Source organism: Siniperca chuatsi, linkage group LG24 (genome assembly GCF_020085105.1).
Source record: "Siniperca chuatsi isolate FFG_IHB_CAS linkage group LG24, ASM2008510v1, whole genome shotgun sequence".
Lineage (NCBI taxonomy): Eukaryota > Metazoa > Chordata > Actinopteri > Centrarchiformes > Sinipercidae > Siniperca > Siniperca chuatsi.
In genome coordinates, this window is record NC_058065.1 from 14,138,547 (window position 1) to 14,166,243 (window position 27,697).

At 39.3% G+C, this 27,697-nt stretch overlaps 2 protein-coding genes across 5 annotated transcripts in view; one reads left to right on the forward strand and one right to left on the reverse strand.

The window, feature by feature from the left end:
- abcc4 (ATP-binding cassette, sub-family C (CFTR/MRP), member 4) overlaps positions 1-16,983 on the reverse strand; it is a 33,822-nt gene extending 16,839 nt beyond the window's left edge. For 2 of the 4 annotated variants that reach the window (XR_006377058.1, XM_044188244.1), the window contains exons 1-11: positions 16,750-16,972; positions 15,991-16,101; positions 9,866-9,986; positions 9,307-9,531; positions 8,842-8,931; positions 7,049-7,212; positions 5,562-5,687; positions 3,158-3,407; positions 1,970-2,077; positions 897-986; positions 607-798 (exon numbers count right to left, since the gene is read on the reverse strand). Coding sequence is in view for 3 of the 4 variants with exons in the window: in XM_044188244.1 (XP_044044179.1) it covers positions 607-798; positions 897-986; positions 1,970-2,077; positions 3,158-3,407; positions 5,562-5,687; positions 7,049-7,212; positions 8,842-8,931; positions 9,307-9,531; positions 9,866-9,986; positions 15,991-16,101; positions 16,750-16,823 (1,551 nt within the window). In the remaining variant the exon portion in view is untranslated. Of the gene's footprint in view, positions 1-606; positions 799-896; positions 987-1,969; positions 2,078-3,157; positions 3,408-5,561; positions 5,688-7,048; positions 7,213-8,841; positions 8,932-9,306; positions 9,532-9,865; positions 9,987-15,990; positions 16,102-16,749 lie in introns of all 4 variants that reach the window. The other 2 variants (XM_044188243.1, XM_044188245.1) reach the window with 2 other exon arrangements.
- A 98-nt stretch (positions 16,984-17,081) lies between these two features.
- On the forward strand, positions 17,082-27,366 carry LOC122872268 (claudin-10-like). The gene is made up of 6 exons (XM_044188260.1): positions 17,082-19,891; positions 22,490-22,864; positions 24,805-24,966; positions 25,122-25,203; positions 25,317-25,421; positions 26,552-27,366. The coding sequence occupies exons 2-6, from the start codon at positions 22,645-22,647 to the stop codon at positions 26,679-26,681; spliced, it is 699 nt and encodes a 232-aa protein (XP_044044195.1). The 5' UTR covers positions 17,082-19,891; positions 22,490-22,644; the 3' UTR covers positions 26,682-27,366.
- Positions 27,367-27,697: the final 331 nt, after the last annotated feature.

Below are 27,697 nucleotides of genomic sequence, written 5' to 3' on the forward strand. Positions count from 1 at the left end.
AAGTCTGACTTAAAACAACAGGTCCCTATATGAACAATGAAACTGTAATCCGTCCTCCTTTTCATATTGGCCATTAAGAGATGCCTTTCTAATGCACTTCCAATGGAAATAATATGAGACTTCAGCAGTCTGAATTAGCCTCATAATAACTTTAGATAAAACTTTGGAATATATTTCTGCACAGGTCCAGGACTGAGGATTTTGCCCCCCATTACTTCCATTGGAAGAATGTTCGTTCAACTGAAATCATATTTAGTCATCCTTTTTGTAGTCATAAATAATGTCAAAATGTTTTTTTGATAAGTAAGAAAGAAGTCTTTGTGGAAAGTTACCCAGGATTATCAATGTTAGGTTTAAAGAGAATGAGGTGAAGTTGCTTTGTGTGAGAGGCACCCCGTTTTCTTAATGTAACGTTTTTGGGGGTTTTTTATAGCTTTTTTTAGTCATTTATTCAACCCGCTATCATACAGTGTTTCTTGTCTGATAAAGGATTAACTCATTAAATGTAGAAACACGGCATAAAATGACTTCCTACTGTATATAACTGAAATGTGTACTTCAAATTCATGTAATCTGACATGATAATTAAACTACCGTATCTCTCACCCTCTTTAGAGCGCAGGCTCTGATGACTCTCTCATACTTCTGCGGGTTGAGCTCTTTCCCAAACAAGATGTTACTGCGGATGGTTCCAGGGAACACCCAGGGCTGCTGGGCAGCATAGGTCAGCTGACCTTTGGCCTTCAGCACCCCCTTTTCATAAGGCAGCTCTCTCAGGATGGAGCTCAACAGTGAGGACTGAATAGACATGCAGGCACAAAGAAAAGGTAAGACATCAGCTGACTGATAAGGTGCGAAAAATGTACTACAAGTCACAATTCTAGATGATAACTGACCTTTCCAGCTCCCACTGGTCCAATTACAGCCAACAGCTGATTTGAGTTCAGAGTGAGGGAGACGTTCTGCAGAGACGGAGCATCCAGACTCTGCAGGAGGCACAAAACATATTTAAACATTATAACATATCTGACAACTTAAGAGCTCTGCATAAGAAAATATAGTGTACATCACAGCTTCCAATCAAGGATTCTTATATATTTTGACCCTATAGAGGTGTGGTGAACTCGCCAGTGATTGAAGTTATAATATGATGGAAAGTGCCCCTGTATTTTTTATTTGAAGCACTCCACACTCACGATACTGTGCAGTCAGAGTGTTTTAACAGAGCGAAATAGCACGTTTTGGAGAGCCGGCATATCCAGAGCATACAAAGGGTTAACTCTTTCTAGGTACAAATGGCAATTTTTTCAGGAAATCCCATTTGAAAATGAGCGAGTTATATTCAAGTACTAGACAATTAGGTATTGACAATATCAGATGTTCTTTTTGAATGGAAGAATAGCCAGTATCACAGATTATGAGGAGCTCAAAAGACAAATAGACACGGTGTATGTGACTGACAGACAAGCTTCACAAATGTGGGATTTACGTTACATTTTATAGCCAGTATTTCATATTTTACTTTTATGTCTTATGATCAGGGTCATCTAATATTTGAGCCAATCCGTTACTTTTATGCCAGGTTTTTTTTAATGACCACAATGACCAAAGAGACAAAAGTCTTTGTATCAATACATACATTATATGTTGATATTTATGTAATTTTTCATCACACTAACAGTCTGTGGGAGTTCTACATGACCTGCTCTATTGGAGGTAGAGCGGGTCGTCCTCTAATCGGAAGATCAGCGGTTCAATCCCGGCTTCCTCCTTTGAATGTCATGTGGTGTAAAGCACTGAGTGGTCAGAAGACTAGAAAGGCGCTATACAAGTACAATCCATTTTCCATTTGCTAGTGTCCCATGAGCAAAACAGTGGGTGGTAAAAGTTTAAGAAATTCTTGGATTGGCTTAACCTAGTGAACTGGCTCGGGGTATTCCTAGTATGTAGTGCGTACAAGGTATCTGACCTTGTCCCAGTAGCAGGTCAGGTCCTGGATCTCCACTGAGGCGTCCTTCTTCTCATCCTGGGGCAGTGCAGCACTGCTTTTTGTGATCTCATCCAGCATCAGGAACTCCTTGACCATAAAAAAATATATTTAAAAAAACAAAAAAAAACAATAAAAAAGGTCAGTACCAAGTTCTAAGGGTTATACAAAAAACCATCAGTAATATAACAGTAAAATCATTTCCACTACTGTCTCCACAGGTATTATGTAACATGCACACATAAGTGATCTAGTTATGTCTTTAGATGAGTCTTTTGCTGCAGTGGTCGGGTAAATCATTAGGTAATGTAAACTGCCAGTTTAGCAGGTTTAAAATTACATTTCAAGCTAACCATATCTCATAACAAAAAGGGGGGAAAAAGGACGGAAATGGTGGCTTTACAGAGCTGGACCTTCAAGATGATGCCATGTGAGAGCAGCAGCGCTGGGATTAAATGATTAGAGATTAGCAGGCTGAAATGTGATTTCTGCAAAAGAATAGGATGTTCCCAAAACACGTATCTGCTTTTATATACTGTCATTGAAAGCAAGACCTTAAAGACCATGCTAACTGAAGACGAGTATATCGAGTTAAAGTTGTCCGAGACTCCGTCAAATGGGAAAATAATGTTTGTAGATTTTTTTTACTTTATAATTGGGAAGATCATGTGAGAGGAGGGCTGCACCAGAGATTAATTTATCAGTGCATAAAAGCTCCAGAAAAAAGTGGTCTGAATATTCCGGTGTGACGATGCTTCTGCAGTCTGTGATCTGCACAGGATCACAAACCAAAGAGAAGCACGGCTCCATTCTGCAGAAGCGAACCTTACTGTAAACTGCATGGAGGAGGAATTATTTCCAGGGGAGACAATGACCTTAAACATGCACTGAAGCTGTTTCAGGCCCATCTCAAGTCCAAGTAACAGCAAGGTCTGCTGCATTTTTCTCCCACCTCAGACTTTTAACAAAAGAGCAGCATGCCTTTTTTTAGTGACACCACTGCAAAATATGCGGTTTTATAAATACTAGCTTAACTAAAAATTTGTTTTACATTTTCAACAAAATGTGCATTTTGGGTGGTGGCCATTTGCATCCATCTTAAAGTTACAAAATAAAAAACACATCAATATAAGTTAGTTTTGATGAAATCAAAATATTAAAGCACTGTACCTGAATCCTGCGGATGCTGACACGGCACTCAAACAGCTTCTCGATGGCACTGGGGAAGAAGAGTGTGACGGTGAGTCGCACAGCAGTGTACAGCGACACCGTCACAAACACACGGCTGGCTGAGATGGTATTTCCCAGAAGGACATAGAGGGTGAAGGTGATGAAGACGATGATCTTGCTGGCGCAGAAAAAGGAGGCCATGTTGAGACCTCGTAGGTAGGAGCTCTTCATGATCTTGGAGATCTCCTTCCTAAGACGACATGGAGAGTTCCAACAATCACTAACTTAAAAGCTTCATTTTTAGGGAGCATCATACGTGGATAGATAGTAACTAATATGTGAATTGAAATTTCCTCATACTAATGAAGGGTGAATGGTTGAATCATGCCAACAAATCTCAAAATGCCTTTATTAGGAGCACATGAATCTACTCAGAATTTGCTTTATTCTTTGAATTAAATTAGGGGTACCGCTGGTCTTTGGCAGAGGAGGATAATACCTGCCTCCCTGGCTAAAACCTTATCCTGGCCACAGAGCAGGATAAAGTTTGTCTAAATTCTGACCAAAACCAGACCAGTTCACATAGCTCACATTGTCACACTTATTGTAATACCCTTCTTATGTCCGCTCATACAAAATAAAAAATAAAATGTAATCTTGTCACAACTAAACATCAAATAAGACTGTCATCATTCACCACATCACCACCATGAGGGTACAACTGTAGTACGACTGTGGCACAGTACTGTCAAATGGTCCAACAGATAGATCATTTTTTTAAAATAAAATAAAAAAAAATAAAAATAAAAAAAAAAAGGTACAGGAAACTTGATTTAGAGTCGTGTCCCCTTCACATCTATATGTATATTAAATGGGATGTACTTATTATCATCATAATGGGAGTTTATTCACACATTCAAGTCCAGACGCCAGGATGACATGGGCATTTAAATTAGATGTGAATAAAATCAAGTGGGTAGCGGAAATAAAGCCACGTGACGTATGTTGCTATGGCAACACACAAACTTTAAAAAAAGGTAATAGAGGAATCTGACCAAGATGAACCACCAATAACTGAAAACACCAGCTTCACCAAGTTCAACCCAACAAGAATCCAAATGGAAGTTTGTCTCCGCTGAACGCTGACGGAGTATCAGTACAACTGAGGAATGACACTGGCTTATACCTCACACACATCAAATCAATAACCTAATGACTACCTATTATAATAATAAATAAAACTTTATTTTTATAGAGCACTTATCAAAACAAAGTACAAAGTGCTTCACAACAAGAGAAATAAAATAACACAGTGAATGACAAGATATAAAGAAATAAAACACATAAAATACACAAGAGCAATAAAATAAAACAGCCAGTTTAGGTAAAATCAGGATATGCTTTCTGATAAAAATGTGTTTTGAGAAGAGACTTAAACGAAGACATTGACTCAGACAACCTAATTTCTTTGGGCAAGTTGTTCCAGAGCCTCGGGGCCCTGATGGTAAAAGCTCTGTCCCCTTTAGTTTTCATCCTGGACTCAGGAACAGACAGAAGACCCCTGCCCGAAGATCTCAAACTACGTGAAGAATCATAAGGGATTACAAGGTCTAAAATATAATCTGGGGCCAGGCCATGAAGAGCCTTAAAAGCAATCAACAAGATCTTAAAATCAATCCTAAAACAAACAGGGAGCCAATGTAAAGAGGCTAAAACAGGTGTGATGTGGTCGAACCTCTTGGTCCTGGTTAACAGCCTAGCAGCTGAGTTCTGTACAGTCTGCAGTCGTGTCAGAGTTTTTTGATTAAGACAAGTGAACAGACTGTTACAATAATCAAGGCGTGAGGAGATAAAAGCATGTTCAACAATTATACTATATTTCACTCTGTGTGTGTTTTGTAACTAGTTCTGACTGAAATTCACGCTGCACACAAACATCTATTTTCTTCAGCTGAAAAAAGCTCCTTAAGTTTAGCTAAGTTTTGTGGTAGAAAATCAGCCAAATGTTCCTGTTTTAGTAGTAATACTAGTCGCCTTCTATCAACACTAATTAGACTAATGACTGTTAATCACACGTCAAAGAAGACGCCCAGTCCAGAGCAGTGGCTTTGCTCTAAAACCCTGAGTGGCACAATGCAGGTAGGGTGTGGTTTCCACTCTATTTCAATCCGGCACACAAAACAGCACGCACGTCCCTTGTGCACAACCTGAAACGACTGCACTACGCAGCAAGAACACAGAATACCACGTGTCCTAACAGCATCATAAACAATACTGACTAATAAACCGTAATGTTTATTAGTCAGTATTGTGGCTGAATCCAATTGGGAAATGTCCTGTACTGTCTGTGCCAACACCTAAAAGCTGTACTGTGAAGACCACAAGAATGCCTTAATGTTTTTACCTTCTGACCTCAGAGACCAGAGCAGCAAAGGGGTTCTCCCAGGCGTACATCTTGATGATCCTAATTCCAGACACCACCTCGTTCATTGTGCGGATTCTTTTGTCAGTCAGAACAGCTGTCTTACTCCTGTGAAGAAAAGTTTGCTTCAATACTGCAGAAATACAGTTCAACAAAAAAAGAAACAAATCTGACAACATTCAAAATGAGTTTGTATATAACTGCAAATGTGCACTGATTCCTACACAATTTGGAACAATCTTTCTACATCTATTATGCCACAATTGCATAACAAACAGCTACTTCCACGAAAAGCTATAAAGTAAATTGAAGGTTTGACAAATGGAACTACAGTACAGTGCGTAGCCAGGCAGCTCTGCCCTGCAGTTTTTTGTTTTGAGGAGGTTATAAACTAGGATTGAGACCAATTTACAGCTATATTACTTGACCCTTGTCCAGTCCTACCTGTACATGCAGCTCTGGGTTCATTAACCATCAATAAAGGCTAAAGTTTTAAAAGTGGACAAAACAAAATAGTTCCAGAAGCCCTCTTTATGACTTTTGAATAAGTTTGACTTTAACACAAACAATCAAACACATCTTTAAAAGTGTGTATTGTTTGAGTACGTTGATCAAGTCATCCTGTCATCTCTCTGCTAAAGACCCCACAGCCCCTCTTTTTAGCCTCCGTCTCTTAGCATGATATCATGTATTGATTGATACTGAAACAATGGTCAGTCTCCGTTGACTTAAATTCCACACATCAGACACTGCATGGGGTCTTCTTGATAACCCCCCTCCCACTAGCCTTGTTATACCCAAGCCGCCATGAGAACATGGTCATTAAGAGGGGCATGTATGGCTCTTCTTGTCTTCTTCACCAAAATGAGTTATTCAATGATGATTTAACAGTGATTCAGCAATTTACATATTCATTTCAGTAATTGTCTACCATGTTTGTAGCCATCATGTTTAACACAGGTCACCTGGAAACATTAAAAAGTCAGCTGGAGACTGAGACTGTGTCTTCACTAAGCCATCTCATTGCTAAAACACTGTTTCATGAGGGTTTCCAGGTCAGAGAGAAAAATATCCGTTTACATTTATTACATTTTATTGAACCAGCTTTTAGTTAACAACCTGAGAGTTCAACCAACTCTCTATGTTAATTTGTTTGCTAGTTACAGCTGATAAAATCTGCTACCAACAGTCGTCATTTCAACCAGCAAAATAAATGGTCTACTAGAAAGGCTGCTTTTGTTTACTTCCATATGAAATTAAAGACATTGTTTCAAAAATGATTAGTTATTTGAGTGGAAAAACTGCTACTGTTATCACTGTAAACCGTATGTGCGCCATTCTAGATTGGAAAGCTTGACAGGTGTAGCAAAAGTAACTAAGGGGGGCAGGGCTTGAAGGGTCAATTTCCAAGGTCTCAGCTTGACCGGAATATCTGGACTCATATTTTTGAGAGTGTGTGTGTGTGTTACCTGAACTTAGAAAAGAGCCTTCCAAACATGGTTTGCGCTGGCATCAGAAACATGAGGACCACCATGCCTGCCAAGCATGATGGACCGATCTCCACCCACAGCAGCCCCACGACCGCAGCTGCCTGGAGGGGCCCCACCCACAGGAAGTGCAGGAAGATAGTCACCTGTTGAAGAGAACTTGCCGTGAATGAGCTGTGACTTGTTTAGGAAAGCATGCAAAAACAGGACAAAACTATATCCACGCATCACTAAGAGCCAAGTTTGTTCTGAAGAAGCATGTGTACTCATCTCCAAACATTCAGTACTGGGCAGTTTTTATAGGAAGGGTTGAGTCACTTGACAGTTATTTTCAAAGACATTAATCCAAACCAGCATGAGAGCATGACATTGTCTAAAACAGTCCATTGCCAAGAAACAAAATGCCCTCAAGAAACTGTGGAGTTTTCACAGTAGGCTCTGACCACTGATTAAAATGAAACTCAAAACTTCAATGAGAGACAGAGCACAATCAAGCCTGAACCTCACGCTAGGAGAGATTTGCCAGTGTTTCTCTTGAGTGAATACAGTCAGGACAGCGCTGATGTGAGACACTACACACATATTCTAAAAATATGTCACACCCATCAAACCCAGATATCTTGCAGCTATAATCATGTCAAGAACTCAAATGCTTCATAAGTGGTGACTTGCAAAATTAGGTCAAACATGCATTCCTCAAGTTAACATCACTCCCTTTTTCCCCACTTAACACATAACATGACCCAGTTAATAGTCTATGAAGATTCTCAGTCACCCAGGTGGCAGGATATCTAGAATTAGATGATCGTGGGCCACAGTGACTTAAACACAAACTGGAAAATAAAAATCACACCAAACACAAACAAAAATGGGGGCCCACTCCAACTAGATCATGGTAACTAATAATCAGTCGGGGGTTTTGCCATGATAGCAGCATGACTAAGGATGATCAGTCAGGATGTTTGTTCACCAGAGTGAAACATCTAGAAGTCATGAAATATTTATCATGACAAGAAATAATAACAGTGATCTTGAATACAAAACATTTACTTAGCCACACTTTAATTCCACATGAGAAAACACATTAGGCCTACTTTCAAACAATAATATCACACTCATCAGCTTGAATAATATTAGTGCAATAGATGTCAAAGGAACACTGTAGGAGTTGATAAAGAAATGTATTAAGACTCCACTGCAACCGGTGGAGAGAGTGAAGGATGCAGCAGTAGGTGGAGGTGAAGATGGTGTTGATACATACTGAGATAAATGCAACCAAATGCTCACTGTAAGTTTCTTATGATATCTGGAAAGAGACATTGCTGTTAAGTTTTTTAAATGTATTTTTTTTTTGGCACAACTCACACCAAAACAATCTAGAAGGATAAATAGCACTACAGGTAAGAGGGAAAATATGTATTTTTGATTATGGGGTGAACTGTCCCTTGACTCAGACTGTTTGTGGTTGCAAAAACAAAATCAGTTATTGTGTTCATTGATTCATTTGCTCTAGGCTACTTTCTACTTTCTGAGAATCCCTTTTCCGTAAATAGGCCTGTATTTTTGTTTATACTGATTCAGTGCTGCTCTCTGGATAGTTTGTGGTCCGCTTACTCTGTGTGGAAATGAGGCTCTGTTATGCAGTAGATGTTGGAGGACTGGTTACATGGAGCTGAGATCTTATTTAATAATGTTATTTTGTACTACCTTGACCTTGCAGCAAAAATAGCAGCCCTTCTACTTATTGCTCTGTAAAAGCCTTAAATTTCACTCACATCATCAAACTTGTTGACGTCATTAGAGAGGAGGTTGACAATCTGGCCTGTGGTAGTCTTTCCCATGGCTGTACTGCTGAGACACAGAGCCTAGAAAAAGACAGGAATCATCATCAATCACACTGTCCATTTTGACCAGAGCTAAATGCTGTACTAATCTGCAAAATATCACAATTCATTTTTTCAATGACCATATTAAGTAACAAGTAGTCTTGTATGCAGGTGGGTGTGGATAAAAGACAGAGGTATAAAATTCAAAATGAACCAGGAAGTCGTTTCAAAGGTTATCATTAACATTCTCACTTTTATGCTTTTGTGTCTGTTTTTTTAAAAAGACAGCTCTTCAGGGATTATAAGGCAGAACTTGGCAGACTGTGCCAGGACAAGAAATCAGGAATGACGTTTAGTACGCTTGACATTTAAGTCCTCCTTTAAGAAGCACAGGCAGGTAGTGCTCCTACTGACCTTCTTGTAGATCATGTGACACATGGCCACTCTGATCTTCATGCCTGTTCTCTGTACATGGTAGAAGTAGAGGTGATGGAGCAGCGCCAGGCCGATGGTGCAGGTAGACAAGGCGGCTGCATAGCCGAGAGTCTCGTAAAGAGCAGTCTTGTTGTCTGGGTCGTAATTCTCAAAGTACTGAATCATTTTCCCCAAGATGACCGGCTGGATCACTTTAATGACCTCCTAATATGCAGGAAAGGAGATGAAGAAAGGTGAGCCTCATTACACACTAGTGGACCATTATAAGGGTCTGAAATTAACAAATTTAACAATCAAACTCTGTTGAACAGTGCAGTGCTTTGGCTCTTCAGCTGAGATGAAATCTACTGTTTTTAATCAACATTTTTTTGTGTCAAGTATGCTGCTGACAAACCAGTTTTAATATCACTCAAACATATGAACATGTGCCAATGATTTTGCTCGCTTTACTAAAAAAGTTTGAACAGCATGTAAAATCATTTGAGAGCAAGAGATTATACACCCTGTTCACCTAATTTCCAAAGCTTAACACACTTACCTCAATGAGGGTAAAGAGTCCCAGCAATGCATATGGTTTCCAGTAGCCCTTAATGATGGCTTTGGAGAGTCTAGGTGTTCGCAGCTCTTTGGTAGCCTTCTGGACCTCATGATCCCAGTATCTGTTACATAAAGATGCCACGTTTATTTGATGCACTTTTTGTGGGTGTAATAAGAAGTCGAGCCTGGCATCCAGACGAGTCAGGACTTGCCTGTGAGGCAGCGATTACATAATAGCATAATCAAAAGAGGCTTCCCTTTTACCTATGGCAATGCTTGCAATAAGACAGGTGGAGTAGTCTTAGTCAGGCAATCTGTCTGGTCAAAGGCAAATTCTAACCTGCTACAGTGTTTCCCACAGGATTTTGAGAGACTGGTGGGTGGACCTCGGACCCTCTAAGGGGCCCGGGATATGGTCCCGGAAGAAAGTTTTATACATTTAAGTTAAATGCATTAATCTGGTGCACTTTGAGAGCAAAGTGTGGGGAGAGGTAGTGGGGTTTGGGGGTCCTACCAAGAAAATTGTGTTATTTGACTAAAAACTATGCAGTAAACGCACCGGTTGTAGTTTTTCACATTACACTCAGACATTAGCAGGAAAAAAAAAAATGCTCACTGATGAAGTAAGTGCGATGTCCTGAAGTAATCTTTCACATTTGTGTCAGTGATAATAATAATCACAAAATAACATTGGTTAAACAAGGCTCATAGTGAAGGGATTTGAACTGCGATTTACTCGGCCCCCTAAAGTCAGGGTGAAGCCACTAACCAGCTGTAGGGGTGGGCATCGTTAAGAGTATGGATAAGATAAAGATAGAATCCTATCGGCCCGGTTCTTTATCAATACTCTTACCGGTTCTTTTTATTATTATTACTAAAGAATTGGGTTTTTTAAATTATTATTTTTATTATTTTATTTGTACACGAATACATTCAGAACAGGATTATAATTGATTTATATTTTAAAAATATAACTAAATATTGTTTCTAGAGCAGCAACAGTAATGTTTACAACAGCAAAGTCACTATACACACTCAATCTCTCACTGGAAACAAATCTAAAAATGTCTGTAAAATAAATAGCCCAATGTTCCTGACATCAAAATCTGAAGAACACAGTCAGTATCAGTCCTTCCTCCTGTCGTCCTCCCTGCTGGCAGAGAGGGGACGGGCTGGTTTGTCTCAGACAACAGTAAGTTTACAAAAATGTGCCAAATTTCAGGATTCATGGCAAATTAAGATAAACAGTTAGGCTACATACAGACAGCTTTCGTTTTAGCTCGTTCGTAACAATTTGTTATTAGCTTAACAAGCACGCTGTGGTTGTAACAACAACAACTGCGGACAAAGCAGGTGGAAATATCGCTGTTCTACTTTTTCCTCTAGTTGAAAACGTTACCTTCACTTCACCTGGTGTCTCCACCGCAGCCTCTCTGCTCTGCTGTGTGTGTGTGTGTGTGTGTGTGTGTGTGTGTGTGTGTGTGTGTGTACACAGTGTGGGGAGAGGGGCTGACTGACTGGGAGTGAGAGATGCTTTGCTGAAGCAACGGCGTAAAACACAACGTTCTTTTATGTTAATATGAGAAGTGTAAAAATATTGTCGGTTCATTATGAAACTGCGGCGGGACAAATTAGACCGTAATGGAAAACACTGCTGCTATGATCATTTTTATATCCATAGCCACTAGTCTTGGTTGGCAAGTCCTGTGCTAGCTGCAGCGGTAGTAATGATCATCCAATGTAAATGATATTTAACAACTTTCAATAACAAAGCTGAAGCGCTTCAATGACCTAAAAATGATACTCCTCTTTTTAAAACATCAAAAAGATATAAAGAGGGTAAAGCAGAGTGGTGTCCAGGACAGCAGAAGAAAGAAAGACATTGTGTATCATTCATTCAGTTAATCACATGGGTTTTTAGCTTGGAAACTTGAAAAAAAAAAAAAAATCTTTCCATGACCAGTGTGAACCCTTCTTAAACATTTTTCAGACAGTAACTCAAATGCACCTGTGTCATATACATAACCAACATAAACACCATGGCCAAAGGTCAAACATTTCAGTTGTTACTTTTGGATTATTTAAGATGCAAGTCCTTTAGAGAAAAGACCAAAACTGACAGTGTGTTTAGTTTATCTCTCAGTACTTTCCAACTTTCCTACCCCATCTTTGTCACGCAGTTCCCACTGAAAACGTGGAGGAAAAAAAAAAAAAAAAAACGGCTGACAAATGCATACTTTCATTTAACCCTCTAAGCCCCAGAAGAATTCTAGAATGTTGCTGCAGTTCACTGAGAAGGCGCACTTAAATGAGCATGTTCCTACTCAATCCAAACAAACAGCTCTATCTCAAAAACAAAAAGAAATTGGCGATTCTCCTCTTTGATACCAAATCTGTGGCATGTGTAGCTGCTCAGACCGAGTTTGATTCAACACATAAAAAAAAAAAAAACACACCAGAAAGAAAAACAACAAATAGCACTAAAACTTGTAAATAGCTATTTCCTTTAACAATTCATCCTATATTCCTCACACACACACACACACACACACACTATTATCAAAACTGCAAGTCACTACAAACTCAAAGTGAGCCAATAATAGCCTATAATAACATTCTATTTAGACTAATTTTACTAGGTGTAGCCTACATACTATGAAATGAATAACTGTAATGATGCCAAACAATCAAAATATTCAATGAGAGATGCAATGGATTCTAAAGATAAAGTAACTCCAAATCAATTTTACAACAAAAATGTGATCCACAACATTTCTCCCCCTCTGCTCTGTCAACAAATCATAGCCTATTTTTACTTAGGTGTAGGCCTACATGAAATGAATAGATAATGGTGCCAAACAATCAATCATTCAATGAGAAATGCATCTCAGTCCACCTAAAAGAAGAGAAAGTAACTTCAGCTCAATTTTTAATGAACATGTGATCCATAACATTTCTCTGTTTGCTTTGTGAGTCAATATTTAGAGTCCCCAGGTGTGAGAGCCAGGTAGGTCCTGCGGACAGTGATTATGTAATGCGATTCTGAGCAACAAACTTGAACTCACAATGTCTGTCGCTTTCCACAATGCACTGTGGGTCAGGAGCTCTCTCACAGCACAATCTTTCAGCATCCATAAGATTATAAAGACGAAGACGCTTAGTTTAGCTTTTTAGCCTACAAGTGGAAACCGGGTGGAAATCCGCTAAAAAAAAAACAACAACAAAAAAAAACAAAACAGATGGATGTTTATGTCCAGTTCTGGTTATTGATGACAACTTAAAGTATCTACAATGCAAAGCTCAGGACTTTATTTTCCATGTTGTGATACACTGGGAATGATTTTAAAATGACGGGTGCTATAGCAATATATAGAACAGGCGCTCTGGGGTCTAGAAGGTTAATGTGGGATTGACTCAAAATAAACTACAGTGGTAATGAAGGAACATGTCACCCAGTGCAACAGTGTGACTCATTGAGGTGTTTTTAATAGTTTTTGGACAACAATGGAGCTCTATGGCACACAGGAACAAGATATATCAGGATCTGGGTACACCCAAAATACTTTGTTGTAGGATATATTCATTGTTGGTTTTGGTCTTTTCTTAGCATTTGTTGACAATAATTAAATATAAAATTTCACCCGATATTTAGATTCTTTAACAAGTCCCTCCAGAGATGAAAGACGAGACTTATCTGTATATCCAGTCAAGAAGTAAATGACACTATAAACTGCTACAGAAACCTTTCACCAGACTTTGTCCAGTTGTAAAACTTTTATTGCACTGACGTTCCTCCAGCGCTCTACATCACTTAAAAAACATCATGGCTGTTCCCTCCTTTTCTTTTTCAATAGAGCAATTCAAAAGCCATCTTGTCTCACTTTTCAAGACTGTGCATAAATGCAAACCAATAAATAATGACTCACGCCTAACAGTGTTGGGATGCCTTAAAAGGTATATAATATATATATAATAATATTTAGAAGTATGTTTTCATTACTGTATAATTGCCTGAAAATAAGAATTGTTGTGTTTTCATTACCTTAGCATAAGACGTTTTTATCTACAGAGGGAGCAGGTCCTCTTCCATGGAGGTCGCCACGTTGCACCACCATGTTTCTACAGTAGCCCAGAATGGACAAACCAAACACTGGCTGTAAATAGGGCCTTTTGCATTTTTTGCATCCGCTGTAGTTTCTCCTACCCGCTTGGAAGGGGAGGGTGAGGCGAGTAGTATTCAAATGGCTGCAAACTGCAATTTCAACGCTAGATACCACTAAATCCTCCACACTGAACCTTTAAGGGCAGGATTTTATGCTCATTTAGCCACTGATAAATTCAGATTTCACTGTCAATTAAACAGTTGACAATAAGCTGTTACATTACTACTGAAAGACCTTACTAGAATACAGACCATGAAACAACCCAGTAATCAATAGCTGTGTGTAAAGTTCTTAAGTCCAGTGTGGTCCACATTTCTAGAGCAATTAATGCATGATGCCATTATGGGCGTTTGCGTTTGAAAGCTAGACATAAACTCCACTGTTTGTTCACATAAGCAGCCTGCACATGTCGTATGTAAAACGTGGGGCGTTATATGTATACATTTAATCATTAGCCTGGCAGACTGTTTTCCAGTTGTACATCATTGTTAATGTTAAACATCACAACTTGAACTGTGTATGACAGCTTCCTGATAACGCTGGAAATGTTTGACTTGAGAGTTGACAAGGGTAGTTATTGCAACCAGGCCCCCAGAAACACTCCGCTCCAGTGGCACCATAAGAAAGCATTTCATTGGACGCAAAATTAGTATACGCTCCCGAGTGCAAGATGAGTTAACAACATTTTTTTTTTTTTTTTTTTTAAATCGTTTTCCAGTTAATCACAGATTTTAAAATACCATTAAGAATATCCAAGAATACCTACAAAATGATTTTTTTGTCCTTGTTGGGCCAGATACTGGCGTATAGGTGACGTATAGCACAAGACGTGTGATAAAAACACTTAAACATCGATTCTGACTTCATGGGAACTTTACAGTAATAGTTTTGTGGGAAACTTCCCATCAGGGATAGTCTGAACGTGCTTTGTATCTTTTTTCCAGTACCAGGTGATGGGAAAGGGAGGGTTGGCATACACTCATGGTCGTCTTATATTTGGGTCAATACAGTGTCTACAAAGAAGACACATATAAATGCAGATTGTCACATATACTAAATGATAATTACAGATATCTGAAATTCTGTTTTGATTCATCAGATCTGATATTTTTCATATGACTTACGCCTTGCTTTGCAAATGTGGTGATCGATCGAATGTGTGATCGAATGTGGTGGTTTTAAGTAATGGGAGTGGCTGTTCTGCCAACAGCAGCAAGGATGTGCTGCGAATTAAAAGGAGCTCATCACCAAGGAATTTGTGGTGACGGTGAGCATCGTTCTATTGACAGGTGTTCAAGATATCCACTGAGAATAATACATCTTTTATCTCCTGATACACAAGAAGACAGTCTGTATGCTCTCAGATCACTGCTCTCCTCTGACGTTGGTTTTGATATCTACAGCAGCAGTCTGTCTAGTCAGACTGATAATTCAAGATATTTATAAATACATTATGTGGCAGAAGGATCTGTTGGGTCAAAACTACTTATAATTATAATTACATCTCTTCCTTGTGATATCTTAAACGTCTTTTGACTGGTTATAACTCAAACTTAAGTTATCTCTAGTTTACATTTGTGTCGTCATAGCTCCACTTTGAGATCTACAACTGCATTTTAAGCTACGATTTTAACTGACAATATCATACTTGCAGATATATTTAATGTCAAGGAATTAAAAGATTTCTTTCGACTGTGAGCAGTCAAAACTAAAGAGGCGATAATATGAATTTACGATACCTGGAATTAATGTTCCAGACTTTTAAAAACTGATACCATGAATTTAGGCTCCATACAACTTAATGGCAACTTGAAAATGTAATTGGAGTCATCTTAAATTGGTGTTTTGACTTGACAAAAAAAGTGATTTCTGTGATGGCAGACTAAAATTTTAGACACTGCTTGTGATAGTGCACTGTGGTAATTATTCTCACGCTGAGAGACGATTCTGAAGGCCTCTCTACCTGTGCAGATCCTGTCCCAGTCTCTCCGACCTGTCCTCCGTGAGCACTTCGTACATGTCATCTTCCTCCAGCCTGCGTTTGTATCCAGTGCGGAACAAAGGATTGAGCCACCTGACGGAGAAATACTCAGCGGAGTCAGGAGGAGAATTTGGAGTTTCAACAGAGAAAGAGAGAGCTGAGCACAGTGTACAACATTCATTGTGTTCACTTGGTGTGTCTATAAAATCTAGTGTGAAAAGTGTGGCGAACCAGTAGTTCATGCTCGGATGTGCTGGATGTCAACAATTAAACAAACTATTAAAACAGTTTTATTACAAGTATGTTGCCAACAGCAATGAGAGAGATGACACATGTCCAGCTTTCCCATTAGACTTGAGTAATCAAGGCAAATGAAACAGGAAACCATCATTGCATAAGTTAAGCAAGCACGCAGGGAAAGATGTCCGGGGGGGGGGTTCTGACCTTACTATGAAATCTTTTCTCAAAGTGAGACAAATTTCCTAGCCATCTGTGAAATCATGGGTAAACTCCAAGTCAATTTTATTGAACGCTCAAAAGCAACACTTGTTTCGAGTTGCTTCAGGTTTACCGTTAGGCACCTACCGTTAGGTTCATGTCACCGTGGAGTGAAATGAAAAATTTACATTTTAAATCTGAACGAACACACCGTCTCGGTGCGTTTGGCACATTTTAAATCCCCCGCTAACGTTAGCTAACGACGATTTAGCAATTACCTTCCGGGACGCTTTGTCGACTTACCAGAAAAATATCTTGGACAATATGTTCGCCGTCGCTGCCGGGTTGGTCTTGACATCTTTACTGGCTTCTTCCATGGTAGTCCGCACTCACACGGTAGTTTCCTTTCAACTTTCTCCCCCTCTGAAAACTGTTCTTAGGTTTTGTGGTGTTACTTCGAAGCACACACGTGTGGATGTCGGCAACCAAAGGTGCGTTACGTGTGCCTTTAGGGACATAAACTAGCAGCACCTCAAACGATTTAAAAAGCATATTGAATGGTTCCGCCCCGGAGACTCCTGATTGGCTCCGAATAATTGTCGCCACACACTATTGGCTCTGTCTTCTGCTCTGCGTTCACACGATTGGCTTAGAATGTTGACAGCGAATACATACTATTGACTGCATTAACTAATTTGAGTCATACTTGAATTATTGTGAAAAAGTACAGTACAGTACAGTACAGGCGAGGGCTGGATTTATTATCAGAATGGGGCTACGATATACAGTCACAATTTACAATATGTGAAATGAAATACGAGTCTACTTCAAATGTGACAGCAAAACCTGAAAACACTGTTCCACAAGTAAGGAAGAAAATGTGTTTATAGGAGTTTAAAAACACCAGAAATTAACATCACTATCAGACACAGAAGTTTCAATATGACATATACAATACATTATGTTTATTCATTGTTCAAGGTGTGTGTGTTCTGCGGCAATCTTATCAGAACTACTGCAGAATGAACTTGTACAGCCATGCAGCCTCACTGACTGACTATCTCATGGTAACAAAGTAAAATGTGTCACTCTTGATAAGGGGAAATGTAGTGTGCCAATCCTAGTATGAGTTAAAGCAACTTGGAAGAATTAGGCAGTTTTCTAATCATAATTAGTCCATGGCAAACTAAATAACAGCATTAAAGTTCCCTTCAAGCTAATTTTTGTTTGTTTGGGTTTTTTTTGTTGGTTTTTTTTTTTTTTTTTTGCTCTCTGGCTCTCCCTGGCTTTCTGGTCCCTTTCACAAACACACAGAGACACATGATGTACACACAGAGAGGATATCCTATAAATAAAGAGCAGGCTGTTGATGAGAGATGCCCTCTGACACACTGCAGGTGTTTCCTGCACTCAAATAAAAGACCTAGAAGAGAGTAGAGAGAACCCCCCCCCCCTTTCCGCCCTGCACTAAACTCCCTTTGAAACTTTCAAAGAAATCCAGTCACATGTAACCAAGGTAAACTATTATCCTGACACTGACAATCTAATGATAACAGACTGGAGTGGCCCTGGCCCTCACACCTCGCACATGATCCTCCTGTTGATGTTTAGCTAGCACCGACTGGGAAAGGGGCTGAAGGAGAAAAGCCAGCAGGAGATTATTACAAGCAGCTGAACTCAGCCCAGTAACATTCATCTGCAGGGGCTCAACACTGCTTTCCCATGCTATCCCAGCCGTGTGATAGGCCTATTTTTTCAATCACATTTTCTCCCTTCAATGAGCACAAGTGCTAAATTTGTTTCATTTTAATAACAGTTTACAAGGTTTATGCAGCATGTCTTAATGTTTTGGTTCAGATGGAGTAAACTGTTATAAGTAGCACTGTGTGAAAACAGCTGTCAGTTGAATTCCGTCGCTTCACCAGGAACGGTATATGCAAAACAGCATGGAAATATCAAAAGATACAACATGACAGGGCCGATTTTATTTTTTACTTTTACAAACAGCATAACAACAGATAAAAGATGTAAAACAGAGGTGACAGGCGAGGTCAAGAAACCACAGACTTATACAGTGAACCTCCCCGACACAATTAAACTTTAACACCGCATGATGCAGTTGAAAATACTAACTAGTTAGCGCACAAGGACAAAAGTCGAAATACATAACGGAATGTAATAGATAAATTATTGAAATATCCAGCTTCTGCCACTCCAAGTGCTCGTAGCACAAATGTAAACTTGACCAAAGCTACTGAGAACATAAGGAGAAAAAAACCAAAAACAAGACTAAGCGTCTACAGCCATGCAGCAGCTCGCTCAGCCTGTAGGCACAGTAGTGCTTAAGCTAAATGCTAACATCAGCATACTAACATGTTCACAATGACAATGCTAACATGCAGGTTTAATATTTGCCATGTTCACCCTTTTAGTTTAGCACGTTAGCATGCTAACATTTGCTAACACGCACTAAACACAAAGTACAGCTGAGGCTGATGGGAATGTCATTAGTTTTGCAAGTATTTGGTCACAAATCAAGTTATTGAAAAAGTATTTCATGGCAATCCATCCAATAATTGTTGAGATATTTCAGTCTGACCCAAAGTGGTGGACTTTCTCATGTGTTGTCTCTTGAAGTTATTGTTGTATATTGGTCTAATTTATTTGCATGGTTTTAGACAGCTCTTGTGTTGTTTCAAGGTGCCATTTAGGATGAAATCTTGTACATGATTGTATTGGAAACTATAGTCATGATTGTATAATCGCATTTCTTTTTCAATCTGTCTGTTTATTTGTGGAATATTTTGTGTTATCTGTCTTATGTTGTTTGTGTGAAACTCATTGTTAGTGCTGTCTATCCTGGCACTCTTTTTAGATTTTTAATCTTAACGAGGCCTTCCTGATCAAATAAAAGATAAAAAAATAATTAATAATGATTTGGCAGCATGTGCACATGTTAGATTCTACAAAGCTGTTAAGATCTTTTTTTTGCCAACTCCTTGAACTCAAATGTATCATACAGTGCAGTCTGCAAACATATTTACTTACTAAACTATTACTTACCATCTTACTTAACAACCAGCTAAACCAGCTGCAAAGAAGCAATATCTGCTTTTTTAACATTCAACATTGATCCTGCTAGACTGAGTTTGAGATAAAAGTTATCATTTGCACTAAAAGTTAGTTTAAAAGGTAATCAAGAAAGATATCTGCTTATGTCCCGCATTAACAGTTAGTGATTTCCCAGCCAATGGAAAGCTTAAGATCATCAGTTTATCACACTCATAGGCTTAATGGGATGTCACCAACAGGTTAACACAGATAACAACCTGTTCCAGCTGCTCCCCTTTCATTAGCAGGTTTACAGGATTAGGACCTCTGAGACTGCTCAGCAACAGCGGCCATGGAAACGTGCCATCAAGGCATCAACTATCTAGAGATTTAGGTAACAATGCGTTCAGCACCTTCTCACTGTCGTTTACTGACAGGAAAACAAATGGGTTTAGTTTTCCTGGTTGCTGACTATGGGAACACTGTACCTGTGCCCATTTTATGACCCCAGAAACTGTCCCAGGATGAGGGTCAATGGGGGCAGCTACAGCACAACAGTGTCTGGAAATGTTTTGGGTAATTATTCGTCCCGGAAACAATCCCTTTCTTTACAAGGAGAGATTAGATCTAATCCTTGTTTGGGCTCTGCAATAAAACAGTTTTTCAGTACAAGATTAGGAATGTAATGAATTAGTACCTGGCTTTCTACCTCATTCTGCTCAGAGGATTGATCATGCTTTCACATGTTGTATTTTTACTTGTAAAATTATGACTGCCTGTCAGTGACTTTTTGACTTACCTTTTTTCACCATTACGTTTTTCCTCTGACTTACCTTCCTGTCACTCTCTGCCCTTTCTCTCCATCATGCTTCCTATCTCTCCCTCCTCCCCATTTAAAACTAATTGCTCAAAGTTCAATCCCATTGTTATGATGAAATAGTTGCTCAGAGCTGAGACACGACACACAAGAAGCCACTCAGTCTGTAATTAGCTTGTCTTTCCACTAAATGTTGTCATATCATACAGAAACTCAGCCTGCAGGGCGTATTTTTTGCTTTGGCTTTTCTGATTTGTTTCTGGTCATCTTACATTTAATTACAGTATTAAATTAAATCATATTATTCTACAGCAACAGTCAAATGATGTCAACTTAATCACAAAGTGTGCTGTTAAGACAACAAAGGGCACCAGCACAGAACACGAACATTACAAACTGTAAGAAATGGTGCTAGTGTTTGTGTGTGTGTGTGTGTGTGTGTGTGTGTGTGTGTGTTGTGTGTCAGTTTTCAGATTAAGATGTTACCAACAACTGATCATATATCAGTTTTTGACCAGTTATTATAGATTAAAGCACCCAACAGTTGCTTTGTAGCAGCTAAAATTAGCTCCAAGGCAAATCAATTACAACATCAAAGTGCTGCTTACATGTGAATGCATAATTGACAATGACCCAATAATATAATAATTTAACATTGACAGAGGCCATTCTACAATGAGTGCTTTCACTTTTGAGTACATTCCATTGACAATACTTCTGTGCTTTTACTTAAATACAATTTGGAATGAGTAGGAGTTTTTTTATAGTGTGGTATTGCTACTTTTACTTAAGTAAATGTTCTGAATACTTCTTCCACCACTGCAAATGGTGGTGTGATCTTTAACACATTTTTGTCACAATAACAAATAAACTACCAGCTACAATGGGCCAAATGCACAGACAGCTGTAACAAGTTAAAGCATGACTTTAGGTAACTTTTGCTGAACAATGACCACTGTGGTCAAAAGTGACAATTACATTACAATGTCAAGTGGTAAAAACAAACTAGCACAAGAAGAGAAGAGTCATAAAGTCAGCAAAATGTCTGTTATATGGCACTATCTATCTAAGGTTTGCTAACACTAGCTAACATTAGCCACCATTAGCTACAGGTTCTACCAGACCAACTAAAGGCTATAGCAGCAAAACCCCTGAGGGTGTTCACTTTAGACAGGGTGTGTTTTTACTCATATAAAATTTAATTTGAAAGAGAAAAAAATGTGTTATTTCTTCTTTCAAAAAGTACACAGTCTCATTTTAACACCACATGATGCAATTGAGAGCACATGGAAACTACCACACAAGCAGAGAAGCTGAAATACATAGCTAAAAGCTTTTTGGATAAATTGTTTAAATGTCTAGCGTCTGCTACTCCAATTGGTAGTAGTACAAATAAACTTCACCAAAGCTACTGAAAAAAAGAAATAATACTAAGAGTCTACAGCCAGTGAGATTGCACTTAGGCACAGTGGGGCGCAATGCTAACATGCTGATGCTAAGCAGGTATAATGTTTATCATGTTCACCATCTTAGTTTAGCGTGTTGGCATGCTAACATTAGCTAATTAGCACTAAACACAAAGTACAGCTGAGGCTCATTAGTTTTACAGTTATTTGGTCATAAACCAAAGTATTGGACAAATTAAAATGTTGACCTGATGATGGTGCTAGATGAAAAGTTAAGGGATAATGCATAATTACAAAATTTCATGGCAATCCATCAAACAGTTGTTGAAATATGTCAGTCTGGACCAAAGTACTGACCGACCAAGAAAGTGCACTTCCAGATAGCTTGAAACCTTCTCTCCTTTCTGCCACTTGATGGAGCCATAATGCTGTAAAACCAGTACAGAATTATATTCTCACTAGTAGCACTTCCTTTATTTAGTGCTGCTATAATGAGGACTTGAAGTACTGGACTGCTAAATTCTGGTGCAGCAAATATCTCCTATCTCTGTCCTTCATCTTGCGTTCCTTCTCTGTCAAAGACTTTTCAGATCCTTTCAATTAAAGACTTCCTCCTCCTGCAGATCCCCTTGCAGACCCTGTGCACACTGTGTGGAGTGATGACTAGTGTGTGCACCCCCACACCCTCCCACCACCACACGCAAACACAATATACAACAACTGATTGTGCGTCAGTGAATGATATGCACTTAAAAGCATTGGTTCCCAGGCATAGGTGCTTGACTGAGCAGGTGAAGGAGAAGCAAAATTCTGCGGAACAGCCAACGCTGACGCACCTGTCCTGGACCAACCCTCCCACCTCCTCTGTGTTACTGCTGAGGCAAAGATCTCTGTCCCGTCGCAGACCTCCAAGCCACAGGAAAAATGGGCAACATGGCAACAGAGATCGTTGCCTTTCTCCTGACCATCTCGGGGTGGATCCTGGTGTCGTCCACCCTGCCTACAGACTACTGGAAGGTGTCCTCTGTGGACGGGACGGTCATCACCACAGCTACCTTCTGGTCCAACCTATGGAAAACATGTGTGACTGATTCCACAGGTGTGTCCAACTGCAAGGATTTTCCTTCAATGCTGGCTCTGGATGGTGAGTTCTGAGATGACCGCGGTTGTTGTTGCTGTAGCAGTGTATGATGTTCTGAGGTCAGAGTCAGAAATATGTCTATCTTTGTGCGTGTTTCTGAGGAACTGTGCATCTGCTACGATCCATTTGACCGAAGCACTGATGCCCAAAATCTTTAACACCTGTTGTTTTTGGATGAATGACCACCATTGTAAACAAATGCATTTGGAACTTGATATTTCCTTTTCTGACTGTGGCTTCAGGCCACAAACAACCACAACATTTAAAGTTAAAGGCCACCAGAGGCATATTTCAGTGAATGAGCTAAGCCGGAATGATACAACCTCCTAATGTGTCCAAATGAAGCAATCTGAGAAAGTCATGCAGTCATACAGAGGTCATTTGTCACTTCCCATTACTTGCAGTAACAATAAGGAAAGGAATTGCTTGTAGATGTTTCTAATTCTAATGTCTTGAGGCAATTTGAGATATTCATGCAGTTTCAAGATCTGTTGTCCCTTGCTGTTGAGAAAAGAACATGTACATATACAGTAGGTGTTGTGCTCTACAGCACAAATTTAAACTCCTGTCCTTTTCCTCCAAGTCTTTGGTTTACAGCAACGATTCCCAAAAGGTCTCAAGATAAATCTGAGGGGTCACCGCATTATTAAAGGGATAAAGAAAAAAATCTAATTTTAAAGCTTTTTTTTTGTGAAATATAGATTCTTTCACCTCCTCTGGCCTCTAAAAATCCTTAAAATAAGTGAAATAACTTTAAACATGCAATAACTGATTTGGCCACATGGGGGCAGCAGAAACAAGTTGTGAACACACCATTGATAAACAGTATTATCACCTTTTAAGTTGTGAAAGCTAACTTCTTTTGGAGTTGTGTTTGTGTCCACCTGGTGAAGTCCAATATTCGCTCTCTATTAGTTCTGTTTTCATCTCTACACAATATATAATAATATCTGGCTCTTTAGCTGCTAAATCCTCCACTATGTTCACCACCTAGTGGCTAACTGTATCTGTCTTCTGTTTGGTACTGGGCAGGTAGAGTACTGTGGGTTTATTAGAGCTTTAACGCTGAAAACAGCTGTCTACTGCGGCACTATGAGAGCAGAGAAGTGAACCAAAACAGTAAAGTTGCAAGCTTGAAAACCAAAACAACGAGCCAAAATACGCTTTAAAGCTCCTTAGAGCTGAGGAGAACTGCGGGTGGTATTTCTGTGAGTGACAACTTTCACATACAAGTAGTCATATGATCCATTGTTAATATAAATAAAATATAAAATATAAAATATTGTAAATAGCCACTAACCTCCTCTAGCCACTAAATATGGTTGAACTAGGTGGAATACTGGATTATATCACCTCTTAAGGCTTCTAAAAATATAGATACGCCTTTTCACTTTCTTGCCGAGAGTCAGATGAGAAGATGGACACAACTCTCATGTCTGTATGCTAAATATGAAGCTACAGCTAAGGCACTGTAAGCTTAGCTTATATTGTGGTTTTTAAACTTAGGTTTTGGAACAGATTAAACAAACAAGATATAATGTGTTTTAATTAGTGAACTATAGAGGTTTGTTACCTTTGGACAGAGCCAGGCTAGCTGTTTCCCCGTTTCTAGTCTTTATGCTAAGCTAAGCTAACCAGCTGCTGGCTATAGATTCACATTTAGCATACAAACATGAGTGAAATCAACGTATTCAGGCCTCTAAAATGTGTTAAAATAAGGGAAACTCTGGATACTTCCACCACTTTGGGCCTTTAAATGTTCTTAAAATGAGACAGCCAAGAACGAAAAAATCCCTTCTCACAAACCATGACCACATTAAGGCCATAACCTGTGGTGAGGGGTAACAAACCGACATTGCTTTATTTGTAGGGGTCACAAGCCAGAAAGATTAGAAACCACTAATTTAACACACTCTCCCCTCTTCTCTGCCACTGTCATGAAGCCTATATCCAGGTGTGTCGGGGTTTGATGATCGCTGCCGTATGTCTGGGTTTCTTTGGTGCCATCCTCGCTTTGGTAGGCATGAAGTGCACGAAAATAGGAGGCTCAGAGACCACCAAGGCTCGTCTGACCATCCTTTCGGGCTTCCACTTCATTCTCAGCGGTAAAACCTATGCTGCTTGCCTTTCTCTATGTCTGGATTTATGCGGATTGTAGCACTTGAGCTGCATCTTAGGAAGCCTTTTGGAATGAATTAGTGTTCTCTGCTTTGATTTCAGTCAGAATTTTAAGTAGAAATCCTCGCATTTCTCTCCGCAGGCCTCTGCTGCATGACTGCATGCTCCATATATGCTCACAGGATCACAACTGACTTCTTTGACCCTCTCTTTGTTGCCCAGAAGTAAGTTTTCAGGATTAAAAGGACGATTTGTTTGACAGCAGATCAAACCCACATTCAGATGAAAGGAATTCCAATCATACATTTCTTTTTGTTTTTCCACTTCAACGCTTCAGGTTTGAGCTGGGAGCTGCTCTCTTCATCGGCTGGGCTGGATCTGTGCTGTGTATCCTTGGAGGACTTATCTTCTGTCTCTCCCTGTCTGAAGGCTTCAGTATCAGGCAGGTTGCTTGAGTTTTCTGACATGCTGGATGCTAACAATGTGATCCCACATCTGTCATCAGCAACAAGGGCTTAGACGAAATCTGATTTGGACGGACTCTAAACTGCACTGAGTTGCTAACTCAATCTGGCAATTTAAATAATTACTTTAACTGCAATGGAGAGACGGTTACGGTCGAAAACATCCAGTAATTTCTCTCAACATCTTGTCTCATAATTGCTTAACCTACAAGGCATATGATGGTCATTTTGATTAGTTATGTGGCCATTGACGGCTGAATGTTTCCTTTGTTACAGTTGAGTAATAAGGACCTTTTCGAAGTGAAAGTCACCTTGACTGAGGGCACCTATAGGGAAGTGTTGCATCAGGCAAAGAATGCCAACCTCTTTTGGTGACATCCTTGGTCATCATATTGTGAAAAGTCAGTCCTGTTTAGCATATCCTTATATTGCGGATAAGAGGAGTAGAAAGGAGGGAAGATATAAAGAAATATTTAGCACCATTTGGTCTGAGGCCAGTAAGGATACATGTGGTTTCCAGAGATTTGTTGACTGACCACTTTGTCAAGGCAGCCGTACTTTAAATCATACGTCTCCTCAATTCTTTGTTCTACTTATATGAAATAGGGATCGACACTTCTGTTGTGTGACTCTAGGGATGGTAATGTCGGTTGGTGGTAATGGACGGTAAGCTAAACATCAGCATGTTGGCATGCTGATGTTTAGCATTTAATTGTGCCTAAGTATGGCCTTACAGAGACGCCAGCATGGCTGTAGACTCTTGTTTTTGTTATATTGTGGATACAGAAAGAAACCTAAGAGGAATAGAAAGGAGGGAGAAGATTTGGTGCCAGAAATTTGATTGTTGACCACTTTGTCATATTCAGGGATTGTATCTGGTTGTCCACCAAAATCCTTAAATAGACAGTATGCTCTCATTTAAGTTACTTTGAGAGAAATGAAATAGCTGGAACCACTTAGAGGCTCTCTGGCAGGCTTTATTTATTATCTACAGACAACATTTTAGCATTGCAGCCCTACTTTAAAATCACGCGTTTCCTCAATTCTTGTTCTGCTTAAGTCATATGCCAAAGGGTGCTTAACTTTTGTCCTCTTCTTCTTTTTGCAGAGCTGAATACTCCTACAGTAGAGCTGCATCATTTGTGACAGCACGCAACAAGCACAGCAAGACAGTAAACAGCCTCCACAGGGAACCAGGGGAGCCGTCGAGGCAATTTGGAAGAAATGCCTATGTGTAAACTCTTGTTGTTATATGAGTTGATTGTGGAATTTATTATAATAGTTTGTGGTCACCAGAAACTATTTCACCAGTAAAAGCCAACAGCATTCATTTTTAGGAATTTCTGTGCTCAACTCTATGAAAATAATTGCTGGAAAGAGTAATTCATGTGACAGTTTACATATTTTATTGATTTCCACTGGCCAGATTCATCTTTAAATATGGCTGCTTTGTGGGACATTTCTGTCAATGGCCCATATGTAAAAGATAAGCTTGCTTTTCTTTTAGGGCAGGAAATTTGATTTGGCACAAAACACCATTCAAACTCTCCGGTCACCTTCAACAAGCTGGCCTTTCCTGCCTGTGTCACACAGACTGGACAATGTCTATTTTATAATTCTTGAGTCAAAGGCCAATTGGACATCAATATTTAAAGGAGTCTGCGATAGATTTTAAAGCATTTTTCGAGCTTTTCTTTCCGTTAAAACTGGAGGATGTCACACAGATAGCAAGTACACCTTTTGTGTGAGCTTCCTGCTAGAGCTTATGTTATAGGAATAAGATGGTTTGCAAATTCATTGGTATATACTTATTAAAGCAGTTCTGTTTTCATAGAATTTGCTGTTTTCATTTCTTTTCCAATGTGTTTTTATTGTTAGACACATTATAAGCATGCTGTTCTGGAAGCAATAAAATTATGCAAGTGTGACCAAACATTATTTTAAAAAGTAACTAAAAGTAACTTAAAAATAATAAAATTGATTACTTTTCAAAACCCGAGTGGCTATGATGTAATTCCAGTTAATCTTCTCCTGTTGCTTTAAGGAAATAGAGGATACGTTCAGTTGAAAGTTGCATCTGTTAATATTTCTCAAACAGAAAAATGGATCATGTGAAGGCCTTTCTGGTTCCTTGGCCTAGACTAATCTCACCTCCAAGGGTCATTAGGTCACATCTGACACCAGAGATATGCAGAGCTGGAGGCCCGACCGGAGGTTTCCCCTCCTATCAGCCATCCATCTCCACCTAGGAATT

What these genes read in the sequence shown, in the direction of transcription:
- LOC122872268 (XM_044188260.1), top strand. Translation starts at nt 22,645, where the DNA reads ATGGGCAACATGGCAACAGAGATCGTTGCCTTTCTCCTGACCATCTCG. An exon ending in CCTCTCTTTGTTGCCCAGAA is followed by an intron (nt 25,204 to 25,316) that starts GTAAGTTTTCAG and finishes TCAACGCTTCAG; the next exon opens with GTTTGAGCTGGGAGCTGCTC. An exon ending in TCTGAAGGCTTCAGTATCAG is followed by an intron (nt 25,422 to 26,551) that starts GCAGGTTGCTTG and finishes TTCTTTTTGCAG; the next exon opens with AGCTGAATACTCCTACAGTA.